This window comes from Chiloscyllium punctatum, chromosome 20 (genome assembly GCF_047496795.1).
Source record: "Chiloscyllium punctatum isolate Juve2018m chromosome 20, sChiPun1.3, whole genome shotgun sequence".
In the NCBI taxonomy this organism is placed as follows: Eukaryota; Metazoa; Chordata; class Chondrichthyes; order Orectolobiformes; family Hemiscylliidae; genus Chiloscyllium; species Chiloscyllium punctatum.
The window spans coordinates 12,321,152-12,347,965 of record NC_092758.1 but is presented as its reverse complement, the minus strand read 5'-3'; the positions used below and the strand labels follow the sequence as shown (position 1 = coordinate 12,347,965).

General features: G+C 44.5%; 1 protein-coding gene across 1 annotated transcript in view; it reads right to left on the bottom strand.

The window, feature by feature from the left end:
- LOC140491888 (calcium/calmodulin-dependent protein kinase type II subunit alpha) overlaps positions 1 to 26,814 on the bottom strand; it is a 247,906-nt gene that overhangs the window by 9,823 nt on the left and 211,269 nt on the right. The window contains exons 13-16 of the mRNA XM_072590323.1: positions 15,372 to 15,412; positions 6,914 to 6,962; positions 4,384 to 4,459; positions 3,352 to 3,446 (exon numbers count right to left, since the gene is read on the bottom strand). Coding sequence (XP_072446424.1) covers positions 3,352 to 3,446; positions 4,384 to 4,459; positions 6,914 to 6,962; positions 15,372 to 15,412 — 261 coding nt within the window. The remainder of the gene's footprint in view (positions 1 to 3,351; positions 3,447 to 4,383; positions 4,460 to 6,913; positions 6,963 to 15,371; positions 15,413 to 26,814) is intronic.

The following is a 26,814-nucleotide window of genomic DNA, read 5'->3' as shown; positions in this document are numbered from 1 at the left end:
GAAAGAGCGGCGTTCCGAAGGCTGGTGCTTCCAATAGAACCTGTTGGACTATAGCCTGGTGTTGTGTGATTTTTAACTTTGTTCACCCCAGTCCAACACCGGCATCTCCAAATCATCTCCTGATTTGCATTGACTTCAGTGTTACTGGGACTGCTTGATGTCACATTCTGTCAAATACAGTATTAAAGTCGAGGGAAATCATAATCTCACCTCACTTCTTGCATTCACCTCTTTGACCATGTTTGGACCAAGGTTGGAGTAAGATCAGGACCCAGCAGCCCTGTCAGATCCTCAGTTAGCAGGTTAGTACTGTGAATGTGCAGCTTGATAATGTTGTCATTAACACTTGCATCACTTTGATGAGAATTGAGGATGGGTGAGTAGATAATTGGCTGGATTGAATTTGTTGTCCTTTTTGTGAATAACATAACTGCACAAATTTATACATTGTAGCCAAAATGAAATGGCACAGCTAGTTCTGGAGTACATGACTTCAGTATTACTGCCAGGATGTTGTTGCTCTCAATGAGATTCAATGCCTTGTGCAATTTCTTAATCCAAGGATAGAAAGGGAGGCAAAAGAGGAGGGGGAGTGGCGTTTTTGATAAGGGATAGCATTACAGCTGTGCTGAGGGAGGATATTCCTGGAAATACATCCAGGGAAGTTATTTGGGTGGAACTGAGAAATAAGAAAGGGATGATCACCTTATTGGGATTGTATTATAGACCACCTAATAGTCAGAGGAAATTGAGAAACAAATTTGTAAGGTGATCTCAGCTATCTGTAAGAATAATAAGGTGGTTATGATAGGGGATTTTAACTTTCCAAACATAAACTGGGACTGCCATAGTGTTAAGGGTTTAGATGGAGAGGAATTTGTTAAGTGTGTACAAGAAAATTTTCTGATTTAGTATGTGGATGTACATACTAGAGAAGGTGCAAAACTTGACCTACTCTTGGGAAATAAGGCAGGGCAGGTGACTGAGGTGTCAGTGGGGGAGCACATTGGGGCCAGCAACCATAATTCAATTAGTTTTAAACTAGTGATGGAAAAGGAGAGACCAGATCTAAAAGTTGAAGTTCTAAATTGGAGAAAGGCTAATTTTGAGGGTATTAGACAAGAACTTTCAAAAGCTGACTGGGGGCAGATGTTCGCAGGTAAAGGGATGGCTGGAAGCCTTCAGAAATGAGATAACAAGAATCCAGAGAAAGTATATTCCTGTTAGGGTGAAAGGAAAGGCTAATACGTTTAGGGAATGCTGGATGACGAAAGAAATTGAGGGTTTGGTTAAGAAAAAGAAGGAAGCATATATAAGGTATAGACAGGATGGATCGAGTGAATTCTTAGAAGAGTATAAAGGCAGTAGGAGTATACTTAAGAGGGAAATCAGGAGGGCAAAAAGGGGACATGAGATAGCTTTGGCAAATAGAATTAAGGAGAATCCAAAGGGTTTTTACAAATACATTAAGGACAAAAGGGTAACTAGGGAGAGAATAGGGCCCCTCAAAGATCCGCAAGGCGGCCTTTGTGTGGAGCCGCAGAAAATGGGGGAGATACTAAATGAGTATTTTGCATCAATATTTACTGTGGAAAAGGATATGGAAGGTATAGAATGTATGGAAATATATGGTGACACCTTGAAAAATGTCCATATTACAGAGGAGGAAGTGCTGGATGTCTTGAAACACAAAGTTGGATAAATCCCGAGGACCTGATCAGGTATACCCTAGAACTCTGTGGGAAACTAGAGAAGTTATTGCTGGGCCCCTTGCTGAGATATTTGTATCATCGATAGTCACAGGTGAGGTGCCAGAAGACTGGACGTTGGCTAACATGGTGCCACTGTTTAAGAAGGGTGTTAAGGGTAAGCCAGGGAACAATAGACCAGTGAGCCTGACGTCGGTGGTGGGCAAGTTGTTGGAGGGAATCCTGAGGGACAGGATGTGCACGTATTTGGAAAGGCATGGACTGATTAGGGATAGTCAACATGGCTTTGTGCGTGAGAAATCATGTCTCACAAACTTGATTGAGTTTTTTGCAGAAGTAACAAAGAGAATTGATGAGGGCAGAGCGGTAGATGTGATCTATATGGACTTCAGTAAGGCGTTCGGCAAGGTTCCCCATGGGAGACTGATTAGCAAGGTTAGATCTCACGGAATAAATGGAGAACTAGCCATGTGGATACAGAACTGGCTCAAAGGTAGAAGACAGAGGGTGGTGGTGGAGTGTTGTTTTTCAGACTGGAGGCCTGTGACCAGTGGAGTGCCACAAGGATTAGTGCTGGGTCCTTTACTTTTTGTCATTTACATAAATGATTTGGATGTGAGCATAAGAGGTACAATTAGTAAGTTTGCAGATGGCACCAAAATTGGAGGTGTAGTGGACAGCGAAGAAGGTTACCTCAGATGACAACAGGATCTGAACCAGATGGGCCAATGGACTGAGGATTGGTAGATGGAGTTTAATTCCCATAAATGCGAGGTGCTGCATTTTGTGAAAGCAAATTTTAGCAGCACTTATACACTTAATGGTAAGGTCCTGGGGAGTGTTGCTGAACAAAGAGACCTTGGAGTGCAGGTTCATAGCTCCTTGAAAGTGGAGTTGCAGGTAGATAGGATAGTGAAGAAAGTGTTTGGTATGCTTTCCTTTATTGGTCAGAGTATTGAGTACAGGGGTTGGGAAGGTCTTGTTGCGGCTGTACAGGACATTGGTTAGGCCACTGTTGGAATATTGCATACAATTCTGGTCTCTTTCCTATTGGAAAGATGTTGTGAAACTTGAAAGTGTTCAGAAAAGATTTACAAGGATGTTGCCAAGGTTGGAGGATTTGAGCTACAGGGAGATGCTGAACAGGCTGGGGCTGGTGTCCCTGGAGCGTCGGAGGTGGAGGGGTCACCTTATACAGGTTTACAAAATCATAAGGGGCATGGATAGGGTAAATAGGCAAAGTCTTTTCCCTGGGGTTGGGGAGTCCAGAACTAGAGGGCATAGGTTTAGGGTTAGAGGGGAAAGATATAAAAGAGACCTAAGTGGCAACTTTTTCACACACAGGGTGGTACAGGTATGGAATGAGCTGCCACAGGAAGTGGTGGAGGCTGGTACAATTGCAACATTTAAGAGGCATTTGGATGGGTATATGAATAGGAAGGGTTTGGAGGGATATGGGCCACGTGCTGGCAGGTGGGATAGATTAGGTTGGGATATCTGGGCGGTATGGACAGGTTGGATCGAAGGGTCTGTTTCCATGCTGTACATCTCTATGACTCTATGACTCTCTGTGCAAACCTACTAACTATACATAGCTAAAATACAATAATTTAACTCATGTGGAACAAGAATAGTTTCTTACAATTCTCAAAGTAGAATCTATGAAAATCGAGTCCTTCCACCAGGTTTCCCAATGCCTCAGGTTCAAACGCAGTCACCCCAGGATCACACATCTTCCTGAAAGATCAACAATTCAAAACAGTGAGGATTCACTTCTCTTGGCAAAGGAACTAGCACACAATGCTGGAAATACTTCAGACAGCATCCAGGGAAAGAGTTACACAAGGAGGAAGTGATAAATGCCTGCTATGATATGTCATAACAGCACAAAATAGGGAAGGAGGAAAAGATGGAAGAAGGTAGGGACAGAAGAATGGATGGAAGGAGGAACAGATAAAGGGAAAGATGAGGGGATGACAAGAATGGGGGACAGATGAAATGGAGAGAGAGGAGAAAGATGAGCCATAGGGAGAGGTTGAACAGGCTGGGCTGTTTTTGCTGGAGCGTCGGAGGCTGAGGGGCGACCTCATAGACGTTAATAAAATTATGAGGGGCATGGATAGGATAAATAGACAAGGTCTTTTCCTTAGGGTGGGGGAGTCCAGAATTAGAGGGTCATAGGTTTAGGGTGAGAGGGGAAAGATATAAAAAAGACCTAAGAGGCAACTTTTTCACGCAGAGAGTGTTACATATATGGAATGGGATGCCAGAGGAAGTGGTGGAGGCTGGTACAATTGCAACATTTAAAAGGTATCTGGATGGGTATATGAATAGGAAGGGTTTGGAGGGATATGGGCCGGGTGCTGGCAGGTGGGACTAGATTGGGTTGGGATGCCTGGTCGGCATAGACGGGTTAGATCGAAGGGTCTGTTTCCGTGCTGTACATCTCTAGAAGACAATGGCAGTAAGGAAGATCGTGATGGATGATGGATTTCCAGGACCGGGATTGGATGGTGAATTGCAAATCTGCATTTAACCAATTTAATATAAGATCCCAGTAGGAATTTCTCAGAGTTATTGACACACGGTTTCTGTCAGATGGGTGACTATTTCAAAACTTTCTGATAACTGGTATAAAACACAAGCAGATGTTTTGATTGGGAAAGGAACTTACGTGTATGCCTCAAAATCACCATTGCTAATAGCTTCAATCAGCTGCTCTGTAGCTTTGATAATCTCTTGTTTACGCACTACAATTAGCACAGAAAGAGGAAGGTTGAAATGACTCCTCATTGACAACACACACATTAACTTAAAAAGATGTGCATTCTACACGGTGTGCACTGGAGTTACAGGATGTGAGTTTAGGGCAGTTTAAACCCTTCCTTGGAATCCCAACAAACCTTCCTTACACTCCTCCATTAGTGTATCCCTACCATTGTTATCCATTTCTCTTGCTGTCTCTCCCTTCATCCATTCACAGCTCTCTATATTCGTTCTTCTCATCGTCAATTCCTCCATTGATTCATCCTGTCCATGGATTTCTTTTCTCATCCCAACTTGCCCTCGTCCATTAATCTCCATTATTCTCCACCCATCTCATCCTTTGTGCCTATAGTAGAAAATTGCCTCTCCCTGCTCAGAGCATCTGAACCCAATAGGGAAAGAATCCATTAATTCACAAGATGAGGCCAGTATTATTTATCCCTGATTATCTAGAGTTATGTGTCAACCACATTACAATGGGTCTGGAGTCACATGTAGGCCAGATCAGATAACGACGGCAGTTTCTTTCCCTAAAATACTTTGGTGAACAAGATGGGATTTTCCTGCCAATCAATTCATGGTCATCATTAGACTCTTAATTCGAATTCCACCATCTGCAATGGTGGGATTTGAACCTAGCTCACCAGAACATTACCTTGGTCTCTAGATTAACAGTCTAGCAACAATTCCGCTAGCCATCGACTCCCCCAAGATCCCCTAGTTCACTAATATCCTTTAGCGAGGGAAACTGCCCTCCTCATCTGGCCCAGCCTACGTGTGCCTCTTAACTGCGCTCTGGGGCAGTTCGGAATGGGCAATAAATGTTGGCCTAACATGTGAATGAATTTGAAAAAAAGGTGCAAGCTATATTAACTGTGGGACAATTAAGTCTTGAACTTGCCTGGAAGGACAGCATACTGTGGGAGGCAAAAATTTAGCTAATTTTAGTTTATTCACAACGCTTTACCAGATCCAAAATCAAGAAAATAGATTTCGTCCCCCAATGAGTCTCCATGCAGACTTCTTTGCAAACTCTGCCATGAAATAATCATACAGCACTTTGAAAATCAATTTTCTTTTCAAAAAGTACATTGCATTGATAATATTCCTTTTGAAGATTGCTAACTTGATAAATTTTGATGCATGCAGCTGGAATTTGATTTGTCCTAAAAATATAAGCTTTTTAAACCACTCCACTGTGCTTGGGTAAGTCAATTTCAAATGCCTGAGAGTGACATCTTAAAAAAAGTACCAAATTGTTTTCTTATGTAACTGGAGTCATCAATTCCTTAGTAAATTAGATAAACATGATTAATACTTTTCAAAATTAGCATGTTCTACCCAAAACATTCAGCTTAATCTTTGAAGTCTCATCAAAGGCCTGAAAACACAGACCATTAGGAGAATATGTAATACTAATGAATTTACCCTGAGGGAATGGACCGTTCACAGAACCACACAAGTGTTAGTGAGCAAAAGGAAGCCATTCGGCCTATCATGCCTGCACTGGCTCATTAATTGACCAACATCACCTCATGCTAATCATCTGCATTTCTCCCACACCCTTTCTCATTATGTCTATCCAATAATCGTCCTCTTGCATGCCTCAATTGAACCCGTCTCCATCACACTTCCTCACTGTAACTGCTCGCTGAGTGAAAGCCTTTCGCTGACTTCACCCTTGTGACGTTTGCAAATCATTTTAAGTCTTTGCCCTCTTTATCCGTTCTGAGTAGGAACAGTCTACACTAGCAAGCCTGCTAATGGTTTGGAAAAACCTTGGATAAACTTCCTCTCAATCTCCTTCTCCCCAAGGAGGACAGTTCCAACATCTTCCCATGACTGAAATTTCCACAGTGTGGAAACAGGCCCTTCAGCCCAACAAGACCACACTGACCCTCTGAAGAATAACCCACCCAGACCTATTTCCCTCTGACTAGCGCACCTAACACTATAGGCAATTTAGCCTGGCCAATTCACCTGGCCTGCACATGTTTAGATTGTGGGAGGAAACCCACGCAGACACAGGGAGAATGTGCAAACTCCACACAGACAGGTGCCTGAGGCTGGAATTGAACCTGGGACCCTGGTGCTGTGAAGCAGTAGTGCTAACCACTGATCCACCGTGCCACCCTGAATTTGGAAATATTCTTGTAAATTGGGTTTCTGAGGGCTGAGCCTATTGCTTGGCTGATTTTACTAAAGCGGAGCAAACGTTTGCAGAAATTTTGAGATGCACTGAACTCAAATTTGTGGGAAATCTCCCATGATCTTATATTCCAGTGGGTCCCAATATTGAGAAAATTGTTGGAAATAACAGTGCAATGCAGCAAAAGCTGGGTTATAATTAAGGCCTCTCAGATCTGGCTCCTACACAAGTGGATAGATTTTCTCTGCCTCCATTGCGGAATCATAGTTTTTTTCTCTTTGTGTCTCACCTTTTGTATCTTCATCTTCAATAGTAGTGTTGGTGCTCTCTGAGGATTCCTAGATTAAAGGCAGAGCACTGTTACAATGAGAAATCACCATGGCAACATGCTTAACTCGATTCCAAAACACACAGTGGGGGCACATAACACAGATCAGGGTTTTGTGTGCAGAAATCACATCGGAACTGAGCAATCTTTTATTGAGGAAATGTTGAGGAAAGAGGTAGGGGTTGTAGTAGCATAGCGGTAAATGTCATTGGATAATTTAATCCAGAGACCCAGACTAATCCTCTAGTGAGATTGGTTCAAGCCCCACAAAGACAATTGGTGGAATTAAAACTAAATTAAATAATTTAGAACCAGGAGCCGTGAATTGAACTAGGATAGAATTTGTCTTAATTTTTTTCTTTTTTTATATAATTTATTATTAAAATGGCACCAGAGTATGGCAACTTAAACACTTCTCACTGTACCTTTTTTGTAAAAGTACAAGAGACAATAAATTACTATACTATTCTATTCTAACACTGACCCACGGAAACAAAAGAACAAGGAACAAGAGTAGGCCATTTGGCCCTTCAAGCCTGTTCCATCATTCAATAAGATCATGGCTGATGTGATCTTAACCTCAACTCTACATTCCTGCATTTGGCTTTATAATCATAGAATCATAGAGTGTGGAAGCAGGCTATTCGGCTCATCAAATCTACACCCACCTCCGTCTGAGGAGCCTCCCACCCAGACCATCGCTCCCCAGCTAACCTATCCCTGCATTTCACAGAATCCCGAAAGTGTGGAAAACAGGCCAATTGGCGCAACAAGTCCACACCAACTCTCCAAAGCGTATTACACCCAGATCCATTCCCCTACCCTATTACTCTATATTCCCCTTGATTAATGCTTCTGGAATATGTCACAAAGTGTATTGAATTCGTTAATGCGTGGACAGAGGGTGATGAAGGGCTTTTGCCCAAAACATCAGTTTTCCTGCTCCTTGGATGCTGCCTGACCTGCTGTGCTTTTCCAGCACCACTTTAATCTTGCCCCTGATTAATACACCTAACCTACACATCCCTGAACACTATGGGCAATTTAGCATGGCCAATTCACCTAACCTGCCCATCCTTGGACTTTGCAAGGAAACGGGAGCACTCAGAGGAAACCCATGCAGACACGGGATATTGGGCAAATTCCACACAGACAGTGGCCCAAGGCTGGAACTGAACTGGGGTGCCTGGTACTGTGAGGTAGTAGTGCTAAATGTTGAGCCACTGTGCCACCTATTTCCAATGGCAATCCACCTAGCCTGCACATCCCTGGGTATTATGGGCAATTCAACATGGCCAATCCTAATCTTTCATCTCCTCAATCATCACAAATCTATCTACCTCTGCTGTAAAAATATTTAATGATTCTGCTTTTTGAGAAAGGGAATTCCAAAGAGTCACAAGGAAGAGAAAATCAAACAGGAACGTTATCGATTGTCATGAAAACCTATCTGGTTCACTATTGTCCTTTGAAGACAATAATCCCTACCTGGCCTGTCCTATGTATGACTCTACACCCAGGCAATGGGGTTGAGTCTAATCTGCTCTCTGAAATACCATGGCAAGCCACTGAGTTCCAGGGCAATCAGGGATAGGCAATAAATGCCGACCTTGCCAGTGACACCCACATCCACAAGAAGGAATACACAAAAAGAAACAGGTTTAAGGTTGGGTTTTATTATGCATGCAATGCAAAGGAAATGGCTTTGCAAAAATCAAAAATAATTTTAAATGTACTGCAAGGAGGTCTTTATGGAATTGTGTCTGAGCACTTAGTGCATAATGCAAGGATTAAGAACATGCATACAGTCAAAAATGTGCATAGTCCATAATGTTCATTTAATCACAAGGGCACAAGCATCTTGTGTGTGATCATGCCTGTCCAAAAACAGGAGCAAATCCCAACATACACACCGTCTCCAAACAGTATGCGATCGCTGGTGTACATAGAATCGTCAACTTAGCCTAATCGCTGCTGTCTCAACAGTCACTGTTTGGAGGTTTTTACTCTAACTGACCCATCTTATGGATATACTACTGTCTCTAATGGCTTTTGAAATTTAGGAACTGTCACAAGATTAGGTCTTCACTCAGTTGAGTGGACATTAACAGGTTTTCTTGAACATTAAAATAGAAAAGGAATAGTAAGATAAGACATCTCCAAAACCCTTCACGTTTGGGTCTCAATTACACGTGATCTGACATCACTGCGCCAAAGCTTCTAATGCACGTGCTCACTGGGTATTCTTAGAGTATATTATAGTTAACCCTTTCTTCTCCAGGAACAAGAAGAGGTAATTCAGTCCCTCACGTCAGATTGTGGCTGATCTGCCCCGAATTTCAGACACCTGCTCTGTATCTCTTCAAAAGCCCCAGCAAGTAAGACCCCCTGGCCCAACCAGTCGATGGCAGTATTTACATCCCAATCGAATCTCTCTTGCCTTTTCTCATCTCCATATCTCAGGAGAATTCTCTTTTTGTTTCTCCCTCAGATGCTTATCTAGAGTCCACCTACATGCATCTACATTACTCGCTTCACCTGCCTTGTGTAGTGTCTTCCTGTCAGGGTGAAGAAGCGACTTAAGAACAGGGTTTCTGGATTCCTGTCTGGTAAAGTGATGCTGTTTGTCACACTGTTCCCTCTAACTTTTTATCCATTCCTCATCAGCAAGACCAGCATGTGTTACCAATAACCTAAATGCCAATCTTATTGAAAACTTTACTCACCTTTAAGATCTTTATTAGATGACCACATGCCTCCCTCTACTCCCCCCACTCAACTTAATTTTCCTTAGAAGTGAGACACAGCTTATTTTAATTTAAATTGGTGTGAGCGCTTGAAATTTGGCATTCTTGTATTTTGAATTTTTTTTATGGAATCCCTTCAGTGTAGAAGCAGGCCATTCAGCCCATCCAGTTCACACTGACCCTTCGAAGAGCATCCCACCCCGACCCACCTTCCCCCCATTCCACACTATCCCTGTAACCCTGCATCACCTGTGGCCGACCCATCTAGCCTGGACACTGCAGAAAATTTCCCATGACCAATTCACCCTAACCTGCACATCCTTGGATTGTGGGAGGAAACTGGAGCACCCAGAGGAAACTCACGCAGACACGGGGAGAATGTGCAAACACCATAAAGCCAGCCACACGAGGGTGGAATTGAACTCGGGTCCGTGGCGGCAGCAGTGAGGCAGCAGTGCTAACCACTGAGGAACGCAATATGAAATGTTTTGGCAACATGGCTCCCTTTTCAATGATTTATGATTTTCAAATATTTGGGACTATGTCAGTTTTCCTTCACTGTCACTGGATCTGCATCCTGGAACTCCCTCATTAACAGCACTGTGGATGTTCCTCAAGCAAACAATTCATCACTATCTTCCCCTGGGCAATGATGGAGGCCAATAAGTGCTGCCTCACCAGCAACCACCATAACCCTTGAATGAAGAATAATAATATCTATTTAATATAATGTCTTTTAAGCCCGAGGTTTTTAAAATAATTCCATGGAGGCCCATCTCCTGTCACCAAGTCACCCTTTATTTACACGTGCATGGACTCTGACCAGCCAACTCAGGGTCAGTCCCCAGAGGAAGGAGAATCCCTGAGAATTCCTGTTTATATCTGTCAGCCAGGGCTTCCTGATTGACCCGGGTTAACAGCTCCAGGTTAGTTAGGGAATTCATATTCAATGAAGTTCATATGGACAACCTCCTTATAATGTTCCATATTCAAGTACTTTATTTTTTGAAATAAGGACGTTGCAATGTCAGAAGAGTGCTAAGTGAGTTGTGCAGAGTAACATCCCACCATCAGCCGTGACACAACAATCAGATAATCTGTTTTGATTATTGTCTAGGACAGTAGGGGAACAGGCCTGCTGGGTGTTGTCTTTCACATTGACCTGAGAGGTTTACCTCAGTTTAAAATCTCATCCATAAAATGGCACCTCTGTCAACCCAGAACTCCTTTGGCAACGTGAGCGCAGGTTTGTGCTCCAGTCTCCGCAGAGTGCTAGTGAGAGTCATTGATTCAGGGTTGCAAACGGTTCATGAAAGAACTCAAGGGTAAACAAATCAGCAACAATTATTGAAGATGTCCCAATACACACCTACCTAATGATTTTAACTTTACATGGCTCAGTACATTCTTTAGATGCAGTGGGAGGGAAATGTTAAATGGGCAGTTCTACTGAGGAAGAGGTGTTTCTGAAAATCTTGTACTCGTTGTTCTTGCCAAGGGTGGCTGTGAATCAGTTAGCTAACTGCACAGCACATTGTACTGATGACAGTGACTTCAAATTCAAAACAATCCCCGTTCCCTTCGAAAGCAGCTTTAACTCTGAATAATTGCCACTCATTATCTTCAGCAGGTCCTAACTAGAGATTTGGATGAGTTGTCAGGGAATGAGTTGATGAGGTGGTTCTAATGCTTTGCTCAGGGTCAGTCATCTCAGCTCCAAGCCGTCTCTGCAGGAGCTCCTCAGGGTATTTTAAACTATCCTTTTAAATATCTGCCACTGCTGTTTTATCAAACTATCTTCTAGTCTAAGATGCCAATTTATTTCAGCTCAACTCTCAAGCCCAGATAGTTGTCCCTAGTTGAGTTTAAGATACTCGTCTTTAATCCACTTCTCTCTCTTTCTCTCCCTCTCTCTCACTCTCTCCCAAACTGGACGGACTAGCTACGATTATTTCCCCTGGCCACTCTCAGGTCGGCAACCAGTAGCTTTCAGATGCAAGCTGTATCTCATATGGCAGGAGAGAACAAAAGGGGGTAAATTAACATCCTCCGGATGTAGCAGTGAGTTTACCAAAAATACATAGTCAAACCTGAGCACAGTACCATCCCACAAAGAGCACTGATTGGTTACATTGTAGCAGTTTTAAAAATATTAATTTACAGGAGATGTTCATTGCTGATTGCACCTTGGAAGGTGCCTACTCAAACCACTGCAGTTTCCATGGTGTAGGAACACATGAAGTGGCAGCAAGGAGGGGGCTTTCAAGTGGGCAGCTTATTTGTCAACACCAGTACAGACTAATTTCACTGGAACTTCTCCCTTGAAATCAAACATTGTGCCGTAGGTGATTTTTATTTTCTTTCGTTGACAGAAAGCAGGAAATTGGGTTATTTTGGAATTGTAAACAGCAGCTCTTTAAAAGGTAGAAAAGCTTTCATCAACTAGGTTTGCATTTCCTTTGGGCTGGGCAGTTGAAGGGTGATCTGAGTGAGGTGTTGAAATCCTAAAGGGATTCTGAGGGCTACATTGGAAGAAAGGTGCGGAAAAGGTGCTAAGAGCGGAGAGCAGCCTCGATTTGTCCGGATGTAGGGTTACCAACTCGCCTGGATTGTCCCAGGATCTCCAGAAATTAAGGATGAGTCTCCTGAACTTTGTCATGAGCCATCCTGGAAGTTAATTGCTGGGTCTTTCGAGAAAAGGTTTGCCCTTTCCATCTTATGCCTTTTGATCTTAACAATATTGGAATTGGGGTAAGGTGGAAGGGTGTGGAGACTATTTGAGTGTTTTTATTTATGAACAGGAAGGATTTGGAGAGAAATGGACCAAATGCTGGCAAACGGGAGTAGATTAATTTCAGATATCTGGTCAGCATGGACGAGTTGGACCAAAGGGTCTGCTTCTGTGCTGAACGACTTTATGACTTTCTACGAGTGAATGTTGTGGTCATTAAATGGCTAATTCTCCAGGAAGACATACAACCACAGCTAGCCATCTTAGGATTGGGAGTGCAAGGGGTGGAATGGCTAAATCCTCTTCAGGTAACTGCCTTGTGTTCAGATGTTGGTAATGAGCTTCTGCCAAGGATCTTCGAGTCTCTCAGGGAAATGAATTGATTGTTTTAGTCCAATGTCCAGTTGCTCTGTTGTCCGATTGGTGGGAAGGAGTTACAAAAGAGAACTGGGTGACCAAGGCTTGCAATTTCAACATCATTCTCTTGATGTCCTCAACTCAAACATCGTCTTTCTCCTTCATGGAATTGTGAATAGTAGAAGGCAGCCATTCGGCCCATCAAGTCTTGCTCCTTCTGTTTCTCTCTTTTTTGAAGACTGGTCCAGTTGGCTCCTCCTGCATAACTTTGCCATTCTTTTCTCTTTCTGGATATTATCCTATTGAATTAAAATGTGCCGCCCTTTCAGACAGTGCGTTTCAAATTTGAACCACTCATGCAAAAAAAAATTCTCCTCATGTTGTCGCTGGTTCTTTTGCCAATTGCCTTAAATCCATGCCAGCTGGTGACTGACCCTCAGTCACCGGACACAGTTCCTCCTCATTGACTCATGATGTGGAAGAGCTGGTGTTGGATTTGGGGTGGCCAAAGTTAAAAAATCACACAACACCAGGTTATAGTCCAGCAGGTTTATTTGGAAGCACCAGATTTTGGAGCACTGCTCCTCTACCTGATGAAGGAGCAGCGCTCCGATAGATAGTGCTTCCAAATAAACCCGTTGGACTATAACCTGGTGTTGTGTGATTTTGGACTTTATTGACTCAGTCTAAGCCCTTCCTGATTTTGAACACCATGATCAAATCTGCTTTTAATCAGAAACAGAAGAAATATCCAGTGTGCCCAATCCACCCAGGTAAACCCTCTCACACCCGGAACCACAGTTCTGGAAAGGGAAATCTTTTCTCGATGATCCATCTGGTGAGTTGTGTGTGAGGACTTGGGTCAGTTTATTTCTGAGGATGTGCCTGTTCACACTTGAGTGAGGTTCAGTGCTGACAATCACCTCTACTGAGCCCCTCTTCCCTGTTCATCAAGGATGTGATCACACTAGAGGGGGTGGCAGAGGAGATTCACCAGGATGTTGCCTGGGATGGAACAATTCACCGATGGAAAGAGGCTGGATAAGCTCAGGTTGTTTGCTTTGGAGCAGAGAAGGCTCGAGGGGAATGTGATGGAGGTGTATCAGATTATAAAGAGACATGGGCAGGGTGGATAGAAAGCAGCTGTTCCCCTTAGCTGAAGGGTCATAAGTTTGAAGGTGAAAGGCAGGAGGTTTAGAGGGTGGTGAGAGTCTGCAACCCACTGTCTGGGAGGGAAAACCTTTAAAACAGTACCGAGGAACCTCAATTATCTGGCATCTGATTATCCGAATTTCAGATTATCCAGACAAGATTGCAAGATCCCGATGCCTGCCTAAACTGTATTATCCGGCATTTGATTATCCGAGCAAAGTACTTCCTGCCCGTGTTATTCAGATAATCAAAGTTCCTCTGTATTTGGATGATCACTTGAAATGTTGCAACATTCAAGGTTATGGGACAAGCACTAGAAAGTGGGCTTAAATAGATAGGTTGCTGTAGACTCAATAGGTCTCTTCTGTGCTCTGGGTGAGACTTGGATAATGTCCAGAAAGAGAAGAGAATGGCAAAGTTCTGCAGGAAGAGCCAAGGAATGGAACCAACTAGACCAGAAGGAACAGAAAGAGCAAGACTTAATGGGCTGAATGGCTGCCTTCTACTATTAGCTAGGTAAAAACAAGGACTGCAGATGCTGGAAACCAGAGTCTAGGTTAGAGTGGTGCTGGAAAAGCACAGCAGGTCAGGCAGCATCCAAGGAGCAGTAAAATTGACGTATCTTCCTGCTCCTAGGATACTGCCTGACATGCTGTGCTTTTCTAGCACCACTCTAATCTAGACTCTGCCTTCTACTATTCACCATTCCATGAGGAAGAAAGGCAACGTTTGATTTGAGGATATTAAGAGGATCTGGATATAAGCTTACTCGCTGAGCTGGAAGATTCATTTTCAAATGTTTCGTCACCATACTAGATAAAATTATCAGTGAGCCGCCATGAAACACTGGTGTTAGTGACCCGCTTTCTGTGTTCCTTCTAGAAGCATGGCATTCCAACCGGAACTCTATCAACAAACACATTGACTTAGACCCCATTTACCACCCTCTGCGAATAAGAACAGGAAATGACATCACCACCGGAACTGACATCACCAACCCAAGGAAACCTAAACACATAAATAGAAAGTGGGTCACTAACACCAGTGCTTCACTGGAGGCTCACTGATGATGTTACCGAGTATGGTGATGAACCGTCTGAAAATGAACCTTCCAGCTCAGCGAGCAAACCTACATCCAGAATCTCAAACTGCGCTACAAATCTTCTCAAAACTTGTTAATATTAAGTGAATGACATTGAAATTCCAAGGCTTGCTCACTCAGTGCAACATGAGGCTTTTGGGCTACTGAGGCCGAATTGTTTTCAGAGACCCTTAGACTCAGAGACAGAGGACTTCAAACTGAAAGTTAAAAAAAAAGGGTTAACAAAAGCTTTGGGCAGCCATCATCATTTGTCACAAAGGAAGGTCCCTCAAGCCCAACATCAGTGATTCTGTAGAAAGCAGAGGCAGGAGATACAGCATTATTTCCTACCTTAACTCCATCCGTCTTCTTGTTGCCTGAGCTCCTTCCGCCTGGAAGTAGAAGGAAAATAAATGTATTTATTCCATTCCGTGAGCTACTGTACTCAGCCTGAATACAGGGATCTCTAGCTCATTGCCAGTCCGCTGATGCTTCATCCTGAGTTAATTTTCCTTGACAGTTTTTGTCAGTTCACAAGGTTTGTAGCTCAGGTTGAGGTTTAGGGTGTAGGTTTGCTCGCTGAGCTGTAGGTTTGATATCCAGACGTTTCATTATCTGGCTAGGTAACATTGCCACTGATGATGTCACCTCGCCAGGTAATGAAATGTCTGGATATCAAGCGTACAGCTCAGCGAGCAAACCTATACCCTAAAGTTTTTGTCAGTGGGGTTTCACCATTACCTTCCATCTTCAGGGGTAGGGTGAAGATGAAGATCTATCTCAGCCAGAATGGAATTAGAACCCAAGCTGTTGGCATAGTTCTATTCTATGCACCAGACATCTGACCTACTGCATGGTGCAAGGAGGATGTGGAGAAACTTCAGTGTGATTTGGATAGGATGAGAGAGTGGGAAAAGGCAAGGCAGAGGAATTATGTTGTGGATAAATGTGAGGTGATCCACTTTAGTAGCCAAAACAGTTGGGCAGATCGTGGTCGGATTGGCTATAGCTTGGGAAAGGGAGAGGTGCAATGAGACCTGGATGCCCATGTACACTGAGAGTAAGCATGGAGGTGCAGTGGGCAATGAAGAAGGCAAATGCTTTTGTTGGCTATCATAGTGAGAGTACAGGAGCATTGATGTCTCGCTGCAACTGTACAGTGGCTTGAAGTGTCCATATATTGTGCGCAGTTTTGATTTCCTTATCTAGAAAGGATGTTCTGGCGATGGAGGGAATGTCACGAAGGTTCACCAGATCAATTCCTGGTAGGACTAACATTTGAAGAGAGACTGGATTAGTTAAGACTACACTCACTGGAGGTTAGAAGAATGAGGGGAGACCTCACAGAAGCCCATAGAATTCAAACATTATGAAAGACAGAGAGGATTGTTACTGATGACCAGGGAGGTCCCAATCAGGGATCACGTTTTAAGGATATGGGGTAGGCCAATAGGGACTGAGGTGAGGAGAAATGTCTTCACTCAGAGAGTGGTGAGCCTGTGGGATTCTCTGTTGGAGGAAGAGGTTGTGACCAAAAACATGGAATATTTACAAGAAAGAGTTAGATATAGTTCTTCAGGCTAGAGGGATCAAAGATGGATCATCAGTCATGATTATACAGAATGGTGGAGCAAGCTGAAAGGATCGAATGGACTACTCCCACTTTCTATGATTCTAGTGAACCAGATGGGTTCTTATAACAAGCGATGTGAGTGAGCATCGTCACCATCTCTGAGACTAGCTTGCAATTCCAGATTTTATTAACTGAGTGCAAATTCCTCCAGCTACTAACGTGAGATTTGAACCCACGCTTTTGCAGCCGTAATGTGGGCTTCTGAATACTAGGCTAGTGGTATTACCGCTACCACGGTCTCCCCCTAAACTTGTGGCAGTATCGTCACAATGGCACTGTGAGAAATGCGGGAGTCAATTTCCAAACAGCAAGCTCCACGGCAAGGGAAAAAAAACTTCCCAATGCCCCTTGCACGACCTCAGGATGTTGTGATTTGCTTTAGAGCTGAAGGGGTATTTGTTGAAATTGTAGTAGCTGTCGGAAGCTAACGAATATGGCAGCACAATTTACACTCAGTAAAGCTCAGCAGCTCCATCAGCATTTTTTAGAAACAGAACAGAAGGTTTTTAAGCAGAAGGTATCTGTATCAGGACATTTAGTCTCAGAATAAAGAGGTGCCAATTTAAGACTGAGATGAGGAGGAATTTATTCTCTCAAAGGGTTGAGAGTGTTTGGAATCCCTTGTCACAGAAAGCTGCATGGGAGAGTCCCTGCGCACATTTAAGGCTGAGATTGATAGATTCCTGAACAGTCAGGGAGTCAAGGGTTAGGTGCAAAATGCAAGGAAGTGGACATGAAGAGTGTTGGATCGTACATGATCCTAATGGTTGTTGGAACGGCCTCAAGGGGCCGAATGGCTCACTCCTGTTCCTACTTCTTCTGGCTTTATGGTGTCCGAAATGTCTGCTCCCTTTTGTGAGCTGAGAAATTGGAGAAAGGAAGATGTATTAAGACAGAAGCTGGAGAATGCATTTGGGAATGAGAGAGTCAGGTTTATATGAGGGCCGTTGCTTGGCCTCTCCCAGGTTTGTTTTATTGAATGATGAGCTGTGGGCATTGACAACAAGGCCAGCAGGTGGCAGCAGTGAGCCACATTCTTCAATGTAACTGTGTGGTTGGGCCATTTCACTGTCAGCCACATTACAGTGGGTCTGGAGTCACGTGTAGGCCAGAGGGGGTAATGGTGGCAAATCTCCTTCTCTAAAAGACATTAGTGATCAGGGGACGGGCAGTGAGTGGGAAGTGGTGAGAACTCAGAAAGGGACAGCGAGCAAAACAGTGAGGGTCAGGGGATAGGTAGCAACTAGAAGTTGGTGAGTGGGACACAACAAACAAAGAGTTGGCACCTGAAGGGGCAAGTGAGGGACATCAAGTGGAAGTGGGGCAGGAGTATGAGCATGTCTTTGTGAGAGAAGTTTTCCCTGTGAGAGTGTGTGAGAGAGTGAGAGTGAGAGAATGTGTCTGTATGTGTGTGTGAGAGAGTGTGTATGAGAGTGTGTGAGAGACAGAGTGTATATGTGTATGAGAGAGTGTGAGAGAGAATGCGTGTGAGAGAGAGAGTATGTGCGTGTGAGAGAGAGTGTATGAGAGAGAATGTCTGTGAGAGAGAGAGAGTATATTTGAAAGAGAGTGCGTGTGAGAGAGTGAGAGTCTATGTGTGTATGAGTGTGTATGTATGCGAATGTGAGAGAGTGTGTGTGAGTGTGAATGTATGAGAGTGTCTGTGAATGTGTGTGAGAGAGTGTCTGTGAATGTGTATGTGAGAAAGAGTGTCTGTGAGTGTGTGAGAGTGTCTGTGAATGTGTGTGTGAGAGTGTGTGTGAGAGAGAGTGTGAATGTGTGTGTGAGAGATATTGTGAATGTGTGTGTGAGAGAGTGTGAATGTGTGTGTGAGAGAGTGTGAATGTCTGTGTGAGTGTGTCTGTGAATGTGTGTGAGTGTGTCTGTGTGTGTGAGAGAGTGTGTCTGTGAATGTGTGAGAGTGTGTGTGAGAGAGAGTGTCTGTGAATGTGTGTGTGAGAGAGTGTCTGTGAGTGTGTGTGTGTGAGAGTGTCTGTGAATGTGTGTGTCAGAGAGTGTCTGTGAAAGTGTGTGTGAGAGAGAGTGTCTGTGTGAGAGTGTGTCTGTGAATGTGTGTGTGAGAGAGATTGTCTGTGAATGTGTGTGTGAGAGAGATTGTCTGTGAATGTGTGTGAGAGAGAGTGTGTCTGTGAATATGTGTGAGAGAGAGTAGGTAAAAACAATGACTGCAGATGCTGGAAACCAGATTTTGGATTAGTGGTGCTGGAAGAGCACAGTAGTTCAGGCAGCATCCGAGGAGCAGCAAAATCGAAGTTTTGGGCAAAAGCCCTTCATCAGGAATAAACACAGAGAGCCTGAAGCGTGGAGAGATAAGCTAGAGGAGGGTGGGGGTAGGGAGAAAGTAGCATGGAATACAATAGGTGAGTGGGGGAGGGGATGAAGGTGATAGGTTAGGGAGGAGGGTGGACTGGATAGGTGGAAAAGAAGATAGGCAGGTAGGACAAGTCATGGGGACAGTGCTGAGCTGGAAGTTTGGAACTAGGGTGAGATGGGGGAAGGGGAAATGAGGAAACTGTTGAAGTCCACACTGATGCCCTGGGGTTGAAGTGTTCCGAGGCGGAAGATGAGGTGTTCTTCCTCCAAGCGTCTGATGGTGAGGGAGCGGCGGTGAAGGAGGCCCAGGACTTCCATGTCCTCGGCAGAGTGGGAAATGTTGGGCCACAGGGCGGTGCAGTTGATTGGTGCGGGTGTCTCTGAGATGTTCCCTAAAGCGCTCTGCTAGGAGGTGCCCAGTCTCCCCAATGTAGAGGAGACCGCATCGGGAGCAATGGATGCAATAAATGATATTAGTGGATGTGCAGGTGAAACTTTGATGGATGTGGAAGGCTCCTTTAGGGCCTTGGATGGAGGTGAGGGAGGGGGTGTGGGCATAGGTTTTTGAGTTCCTGTGGTGGCAGGGGTAAGTACCAGGATGGGAGGGTGGGTTGTAGGGGTGTGTGGACCTGACCAGGTAGTCACAGAAGGAACAGTCTTTGCGGAAGGCGGAAATGGGTGGGGGGGAAAATATCCCTGGTGGTGGGGTCTGTTGTGGAGGTGGCGGAAATGTCGGCGGATGATTTGGTTTATGCGAAGGTTGGTAGGGTGGAAGGTGAGCACCAGGGGCGTTCTGTCCTTGTTACGGTTGGAGGGGTGGGGTCTGAGGGCAGAGGTGCGGGATGTGGACGAGATGCGTTGGAGGGCATCTTTAACCACGTGGGAAGGGAAATTGTGGTCTCTAAAGAAGGAGACCATCTGGTGTGTTCTGTGGTGGAACTGGTCCTCCTGGGAGCAGATACGGCGGAGGCAGAGGAATTGGGAATACGGGATGGCATTTTTGCAAGAGGTAGAGTGGGAAGAGGTGTAATCCAGGTAGCTGTGGGAGTTGGTGGGTTTGTAAAAAATGTCAGTGTCAAGTCGGTCATCGTTAATGGAGATGGAGAGGTCCAGGAAGGGGAGGGAGGTGTCAGAGATGGTGCAGGTAAATTTAAAGTCAGAGTGGAATGTGTTGGTGAAGTTGATGAATTGATCAACCTCCTCGCGGGAGCACGAGGTGGCGCCAATGCAGTCATCAATGTAGTGGAGGAAGAGGTGGGGAGTGGTGCCGGTGTAATTACGGAAGATCAACTGTTCTACGTAGCCAACAAAGAGACAAGCATAGCTGGGGCCCATACGTGTGCCCATGGCTACTCCTTTGGTCTGGAGGAAGTGGGAGGATTCAAAGGAGAAATTGTTAAGGGTGAGGACCAGTTTGGCCAAATGAATGAGAGTGTTGGTGGAAGGGTACTGTTGGGGACGTCGGGAGAGGAAAAAATGGAGGGCTTGGAGGCCCTGGTCATGGCGGATGGAGGTGTAGAGGGATTGCATATCCATGGTGAAGATGAGGCGTTGTGGGCCGGGGAAACGGAAGTCTTGGAGGAGGTGGAGGGCGTGGGTGGTGTCTCGAACGTATGTGGGGAGTTCCTGGACTAGGACGGAATAGGACAGTGTCGAGGTAGATAGAGATAAGTTCAGTGGGGCAGGAGCATGCTGAGACAATGGGTTGGCCAGGGTGGTCAGGCTTGTGGATCTTGGGAAGGAGGTAGAACCGGGCAGTGCGGGGTTCCTGGACTATGAGGTTGGAAGCTGTGGGTGGGAGATCTCCTGAGGTGATGAGGTTCTGTATGGTCTGGGAGATGATGGTTTGGTGATGGGGGATGGGGTCATGGTTGAGGGGGTGGTAGGAAGAGGTGTCCTCGAGTTGGCGTTTGGCTTCAGTGGTGTAGAGGTCAGTGCGCCAGACTACCACTGCGCCCCCTTTATCTGCTGTCTTGATGGTGAGGTTGGGATTAGAGCAGAGGGATTGGAGGGCTACGCGTTGTGAGGGTGAGAGGTTGGAGTGGGGGAAGGGGGTAGAGAGAGTGTCTGTGAATGTCTGTGTGAGAGTGTGTGTGAGAGAGTGTGTCTGTGTGAGAGTGTCTGTGAATGTGTGTGTGAGAGAGTGTCTGTGAGTGTGTGTGAATGTGTGTGAGAGTGTGTGAGAGAGAGTGTCTGTGAATGTGTGTGAGAGAGTGTCTGTGAATGTGGGTGTGAGAGAGATTGTCTGTGAGTGTGTGTGTGAGAGAGTGTCTGTGAATGTCTGTGTGAGAGTGTGTGTGAGAAAGTGTGTCTGTGTCTGTGTGAGAGAGTGTCTGTGTGAGAGTGTGTGTGAGAAAGTGTGTCTGTGTCTGTGTGAGAGAGTGTGTGAGAGTGTGTCTGTGAACGTGTGTGTGAGAAAGAGTGTCTGTGAGTGTGTGAGAGTGTGTGTAAATGTGTGTGTGAGAGAGAGATTGTAAATGTGTGTGAGAGAGAGATTGTCTGTGAGTGTGTGAGAGAGAGATTGTCTGTGAGTGTGTGTGAGAGAGAGTGTGTGTGAATGTGTGTGAGAGAGAGTGTGAATGTGTGTGTGTCTGAGTGTGTGTGTGAGTGTGTCTGTGGGTGTCTATGTGAGTGTGTGTGAATGTGTGTGTGAGAAAGTGTCTGTGAATGTGGGTGTGAGAGAGAGTGTCTGTGAGTGTGGGTGTGAGAGAGTGTGAATGTCTGTGTGAGAGTGTGTGTCTGTGAGTGTCTATGTGAGAGAATGTCTGTGAATGTGTGTGAGAGAGTGTCTGTGAATGTGTGTGAGAGAGAGTGTCTGAATGTGTGTGTGAGAAAGTGTCTGTGAATGTGGGTGTGAGAGTGTCTGTGAGTGTGTGTGTGTGTGAGAGAGTGTGTCTGTGAGTGTCTATGTGAGAGAATGTCTGTGAATGTGTGTGAGAGAGAGTGTCTGAATGTGTGTGTGAGAAAGTGTCTGTGAATGTGGGTGTGAGAGTGTCTGTGAGTGTGGGTGTGAGAGTGTCTGTGAGTGTGTGTGTGTGAGAGAGTGTGTCTGTGAGTGTCTATGTGAGAGAATGTCTGTGAATGTGTGTGAGAGAGTGTCTGTGAATGTGTGTGAGAGAGAGTGTCTGAATGTGTGTGTGAGAAAGTGTCTGTGAATGTGGGTGTGAGAGTGTCTGTGAGTGTGGGTGTGAGAGAGTGTGAATGTCTGTGTGAGAGTGTGTGTCTGTGAGTGTCTATGTGCGAAAGTGTCTGTGAATGTGTGTGTGAGAGTGTCTGTGAGTGTGGGTGTGTGTGAGAGTGTCTGTGAGTGTCTGTGTGAGAGAGAGTGTGAATGTGTGTGTGAGAAAGAGTGTCTGTGAGTGTGTGAGAGAGTGTGTGTGAATGTGTGTGTTAGAGAGAGCGTCTGTGAATGTGGGTGTGAGAGAGATTGTCTGTGAGTGTGCAGAAATTGCAGAGAAAGTGGAACCAGATGAAACATCCACCTCTGAACCAACCTCTAAAACCCCGGAGCATTTTGCAAGCAGTAGCCTGAGGCACCAAGTAACTCTCTTTTATAAAATCTCTGACTGGCTGAAACAAAATTGATTCTTAAGTAAATATATTCATGAGATGAGTAAATTCCACTGCCTGAATGTAATTAAATTTAAAATTGGACACATCTCAAATGTTGATAATCATAAGGATATGGAAGAAAATAATTACTGACCAATATCCTTGAAATATTTTACAATCTACAGTTCGTTAAATCTCTCTGAACACAATTATCAGCCAGTTCTACGTCAAGAGAACCAAACAGCTTGAATTTATATAGCGCCTTTCATGATCTCTGTTCCTCTAAAGAGCTTCGACAACAACTCATATATATTTATGGTTTGTACAGAGTCTTTAACATAATAAAATATCTCAAGTTGTTTTCACAGTAACATTTACAGACCAACATTAGACACCAAGCTACTTAATGTCGTTGATGACAACTGATCGTAAGTGTCTGACTTACTCCCCTTCTGGGGAGGAATGGATCTCTACCAAGACATAAGAACACCAGGAATAGGAGCAGGAGCAGGCCACCTGGCCCATCAAGCCTACTTCTCCATTCAATAAGATCATGGCTGATCTTTTTTGTGAACTCAGCTCCAATTACCCTCTGGCTCACCATAACCTTTAATTCCTTTGCTGTTCAAAAAATCTATCTGTCTTTACCTTAAAAACATTCAATGAGTATATTCATCCGTGAGATGGGGGCATCACTGGCTGGGCCAACATTTATTACCCATCTCTAGTTGCCTTTGAGAAGATGGTGGAAGCTGCCCTCTTGAACCGCTGCAGTCCACCTGCTGTGGGTCGACCCAAAATGCCCTTGGGAAGGGAATTCCAGGATTTTGACCTAGCAACACATTTCCAAGTCAGAATGGTGATGGCTTGGAGGGGAATTTGTAGGTGGTGGTGTTCCCATGTTTCTACTGCTCTTTCTGGATATTGAAGGTGCTGTTGAGGGAACCTTAGTGCATTTCTGCAGTGCATCTTGTCGATGGTACACCCTGCTGCTACTGAATGTTGTTGTTGGAGAGAATGTTGTGGATGTAGTGCTAATTAAACAGGCTGCTTTTTTCTGGATGGTGTCAAGCTTCTTAAATGTTCTTGGAACTGCACCCATCCAGGCAAGTGGGGAGTATGACACTTCTGACTTGTGACTTATCGATTTTGGGGAGTCACGAGTTGAGTTATTTATTGCAGGATTCCTAGCCTCTGACCTCTTCTTGTCACCACCATAGTTATCTGGCTTGACTCAGTTTCTGGTCTACAGTAACCCTCAAAATATTGACAGTTGGGAATTCAGTGATGGTAATGCCATTGAACGTCAAGGGGTGATGTTTAGATTCTCTGTTGTTGGAGATGGTCATTTCCTGGCATTTTTGGGGCGTGAATGTTACTTGCCACTTTTCAAACAAGCCTGGATATTGTCCAGCTCTTATCGCATTTAAACATGGACTGCTTCAGTATCTGAGGGGTTGCAAATGGCACTGAACCCTGTGAAATCATCGACGAACATCCCCGCTTCTGACCTTATGATGGAGGGAACATCATTGATGAAGCAGCTGAAAATGGTTGGGTCTAGGACACTAGCCTGAGGAACTCCTGCAGGGTGTTAAAGGAGTAGAGAGAGTGTGATAGAGAGGCAAAGGTGTTTGCTGATGGGAACAGTGCCTTCATGAGATAAGGTTTTAGAGTAACATTATGACCAAAGCAAAGTGCAGAGAGGCAGATAAGGTATAGCTTATAGCAGTTCCAAGCAGTTCCAGTTATCAATGTTTTAGAAAACACTCTGCATGAGTATAAACTGTATGCTGTTAGATGCTGGATCCTCCTGGCCCTATTGCAATGCTCCAGTCCCAGCCTCCACGATAGACATTTACTGTGAAGCACCCCATTAACTTAATCCATAGCCCTCTGTTGGGCTCATCAATCTCCATGACCAGAGAGATAAGTATGTTCCCTTAGATCAGACCGAGGTTAATCAACCCTCACTAACACATTTACAGAACGAGACCATTCATCAAGTTTCTGCCAACACAAGCAACTGGATAGTGAAATAGAAAGAGAACAATTTTATTCTTGATTCTGGTGAAGAGATTTAAGCACTCAGTCAGGTGCTCTCATTTTCTCTTGATAATTTTCTCTTTCTTTGGTGTCTGACTTACTCCCCTTCTGGGGAGGAATGGATCTCTACCAAGAGATAAGAATAGGAGCAGGAGCAGGCCACCTGGCCCATCAAGCCTACTTCTCCATTCAATAAGATCATGGCTGATCTTTTTTGTGAACTCAGCTCCAATTACCCTCCGGCTCTCCATAACCCTTAATTCCTTTGCTTTCAAAAAATCTATCTGTCTTTACCTTAAAAACATTCAATGAGGGAGCCTCATCTGCTTCCCTGGGCAGGGAATTCCACAGATTCACAACCCTCTGGGTGAAGAGGTTCCTCCTCAGTCCAAAGTCAGCTCCTCTTATTTTGAGGTGATGCCTCCTAGTTCCAGTTTCACCCACCAGTGGAAATAACCTCCCAGCTTCCATTTTATAAATTCCCTTCATAACTTTATATGTTTATATTTTATAAGACCACTGACTGTCCAATTATCTGGCTATTTATCTCATTGCTGCTCTTGGGGTCCTGGTTTCCTCAAACTAATCAGTATGTTTTCTATTTTCTAGCAGAGACTATGCAGCGAAAGTATTTCATTGTCTGTCAAGCTCTAGGGGAAGTGCAGGGAAGGTTTTTTATTTTAACCTGAATTGTAAAGGGTGCATAGAAACCTGAAAGAGGTATTTTACGATGAAGGAGGAGCTGGGCGGTTGACTTGGAGAAATTGTTTCCACTTGTGGAAGGGATGAGACAGAGAGCAGTTGACCACCAACAGATCGAGTAAGGAAGAATTTCTTTACTGGCTACGTTACGGTAGAGACTGCTCTTCTAAAGCTTTGGGCAAGCCCGTGAAAGGTGCAACGTAAATGCAATTCTTCCTTATATGGTGAGTGGAAAGTACATACAGTCACAGGGAGTGGTGAAGCACAGGACATATGAAGCTAGTTTAATATGTAAGCACACCCTGTGTTTTACATGGATTTGCTACCCTGTAGATCCGGGTATTGGTGAGATCTGATCGAAACCCTATTGGTTTTTCCTGATTGTGAAGTCCTGAAGCATTGCACAGTCCTTTGTGTGAGATTGGTGACATTCCTGTCGAGCACTATTCATGATTTTGTGTTATCTCCAGGAGGGCTATTCCCCTATTACCCTATGGGTAATAAGAATTTGGTCTATACAGGAGAAAGCAAGAGGGGGTCAGTGGGGTGTCCAGGGTGGATGGAGACATCTAGCGCAGGAGGAGGCTTTTATGGAGCATAATCCCCAGCAGAGGCCAAATTCCGTATGGCAGGTATCATGGTATTCTGCATTGGAATCTGGGTGAGTGTGCAAACTGAACTGTACTGGAAGGTTTGAGTTAGAAACAAAAGGCTAGATAGGCTGGGACTTTTTTTCACTGGAGCATAGGAGGTGGAAGTTTAAAAAATAATGAAGGGTATAGATAGAGTTAATGGTTGTTGTCTTTTCCCTAGGATGGGGTATTTCAAGACTAAGGTGAGAGGAGAGAGATTTAAAAAACACGTGAGGGGCAAATTTTTCAAACAGAAGGTGGTTTGTGTGTGGAATGAACTTTCTGAGGAAGTGGTGGATGTGGTACAGTTACAACATTTAAAAGACATTTGGATAAGTACATGGGTAGGAAAGGTTTGGAGGAATATGGGCCAGGAGCAGGCAGGTGGGACTAGTTTAATTTGGGATTATGTTCAGCATGGAGTAGTTGGACCGAAGGGTCTGTTTCCGTGCTGTATGACTCTATGTCAGGTGGATACTGAGACCAAACATTTCAGCAACTTGGGTAATACTCAGCAGGGTCCCTGCTACATTACTGACCCCCACCCACCTGTCCTCCACCTCTGCTTCTGTCAGAAGGTTGTGCTGGTAAAACTCTGCCCCAGGGAAGACAGAGCTGGGGATCCTACAGGAGCTAACATCAGGATAACATGCAGATTAAAGTACGTAATACAAGACTGAAGGGAGTATGATTAGATCTGAGCATGCAGGATAATTCCTGGATGGATTTTTAAAAATAATTGCAGAGTTAATGCCTTAACCCATTGTGTGGTCATGCCAGCTCATTACACTGTCTTACTGCTCACTAAGAAAGTCACTCTCTACTTCCTTAAAGTGTAGGAAACTACAGGGCCTACGTGGACTAGTGTAGGAGAGGAAAATCACGTCCTGGTCTA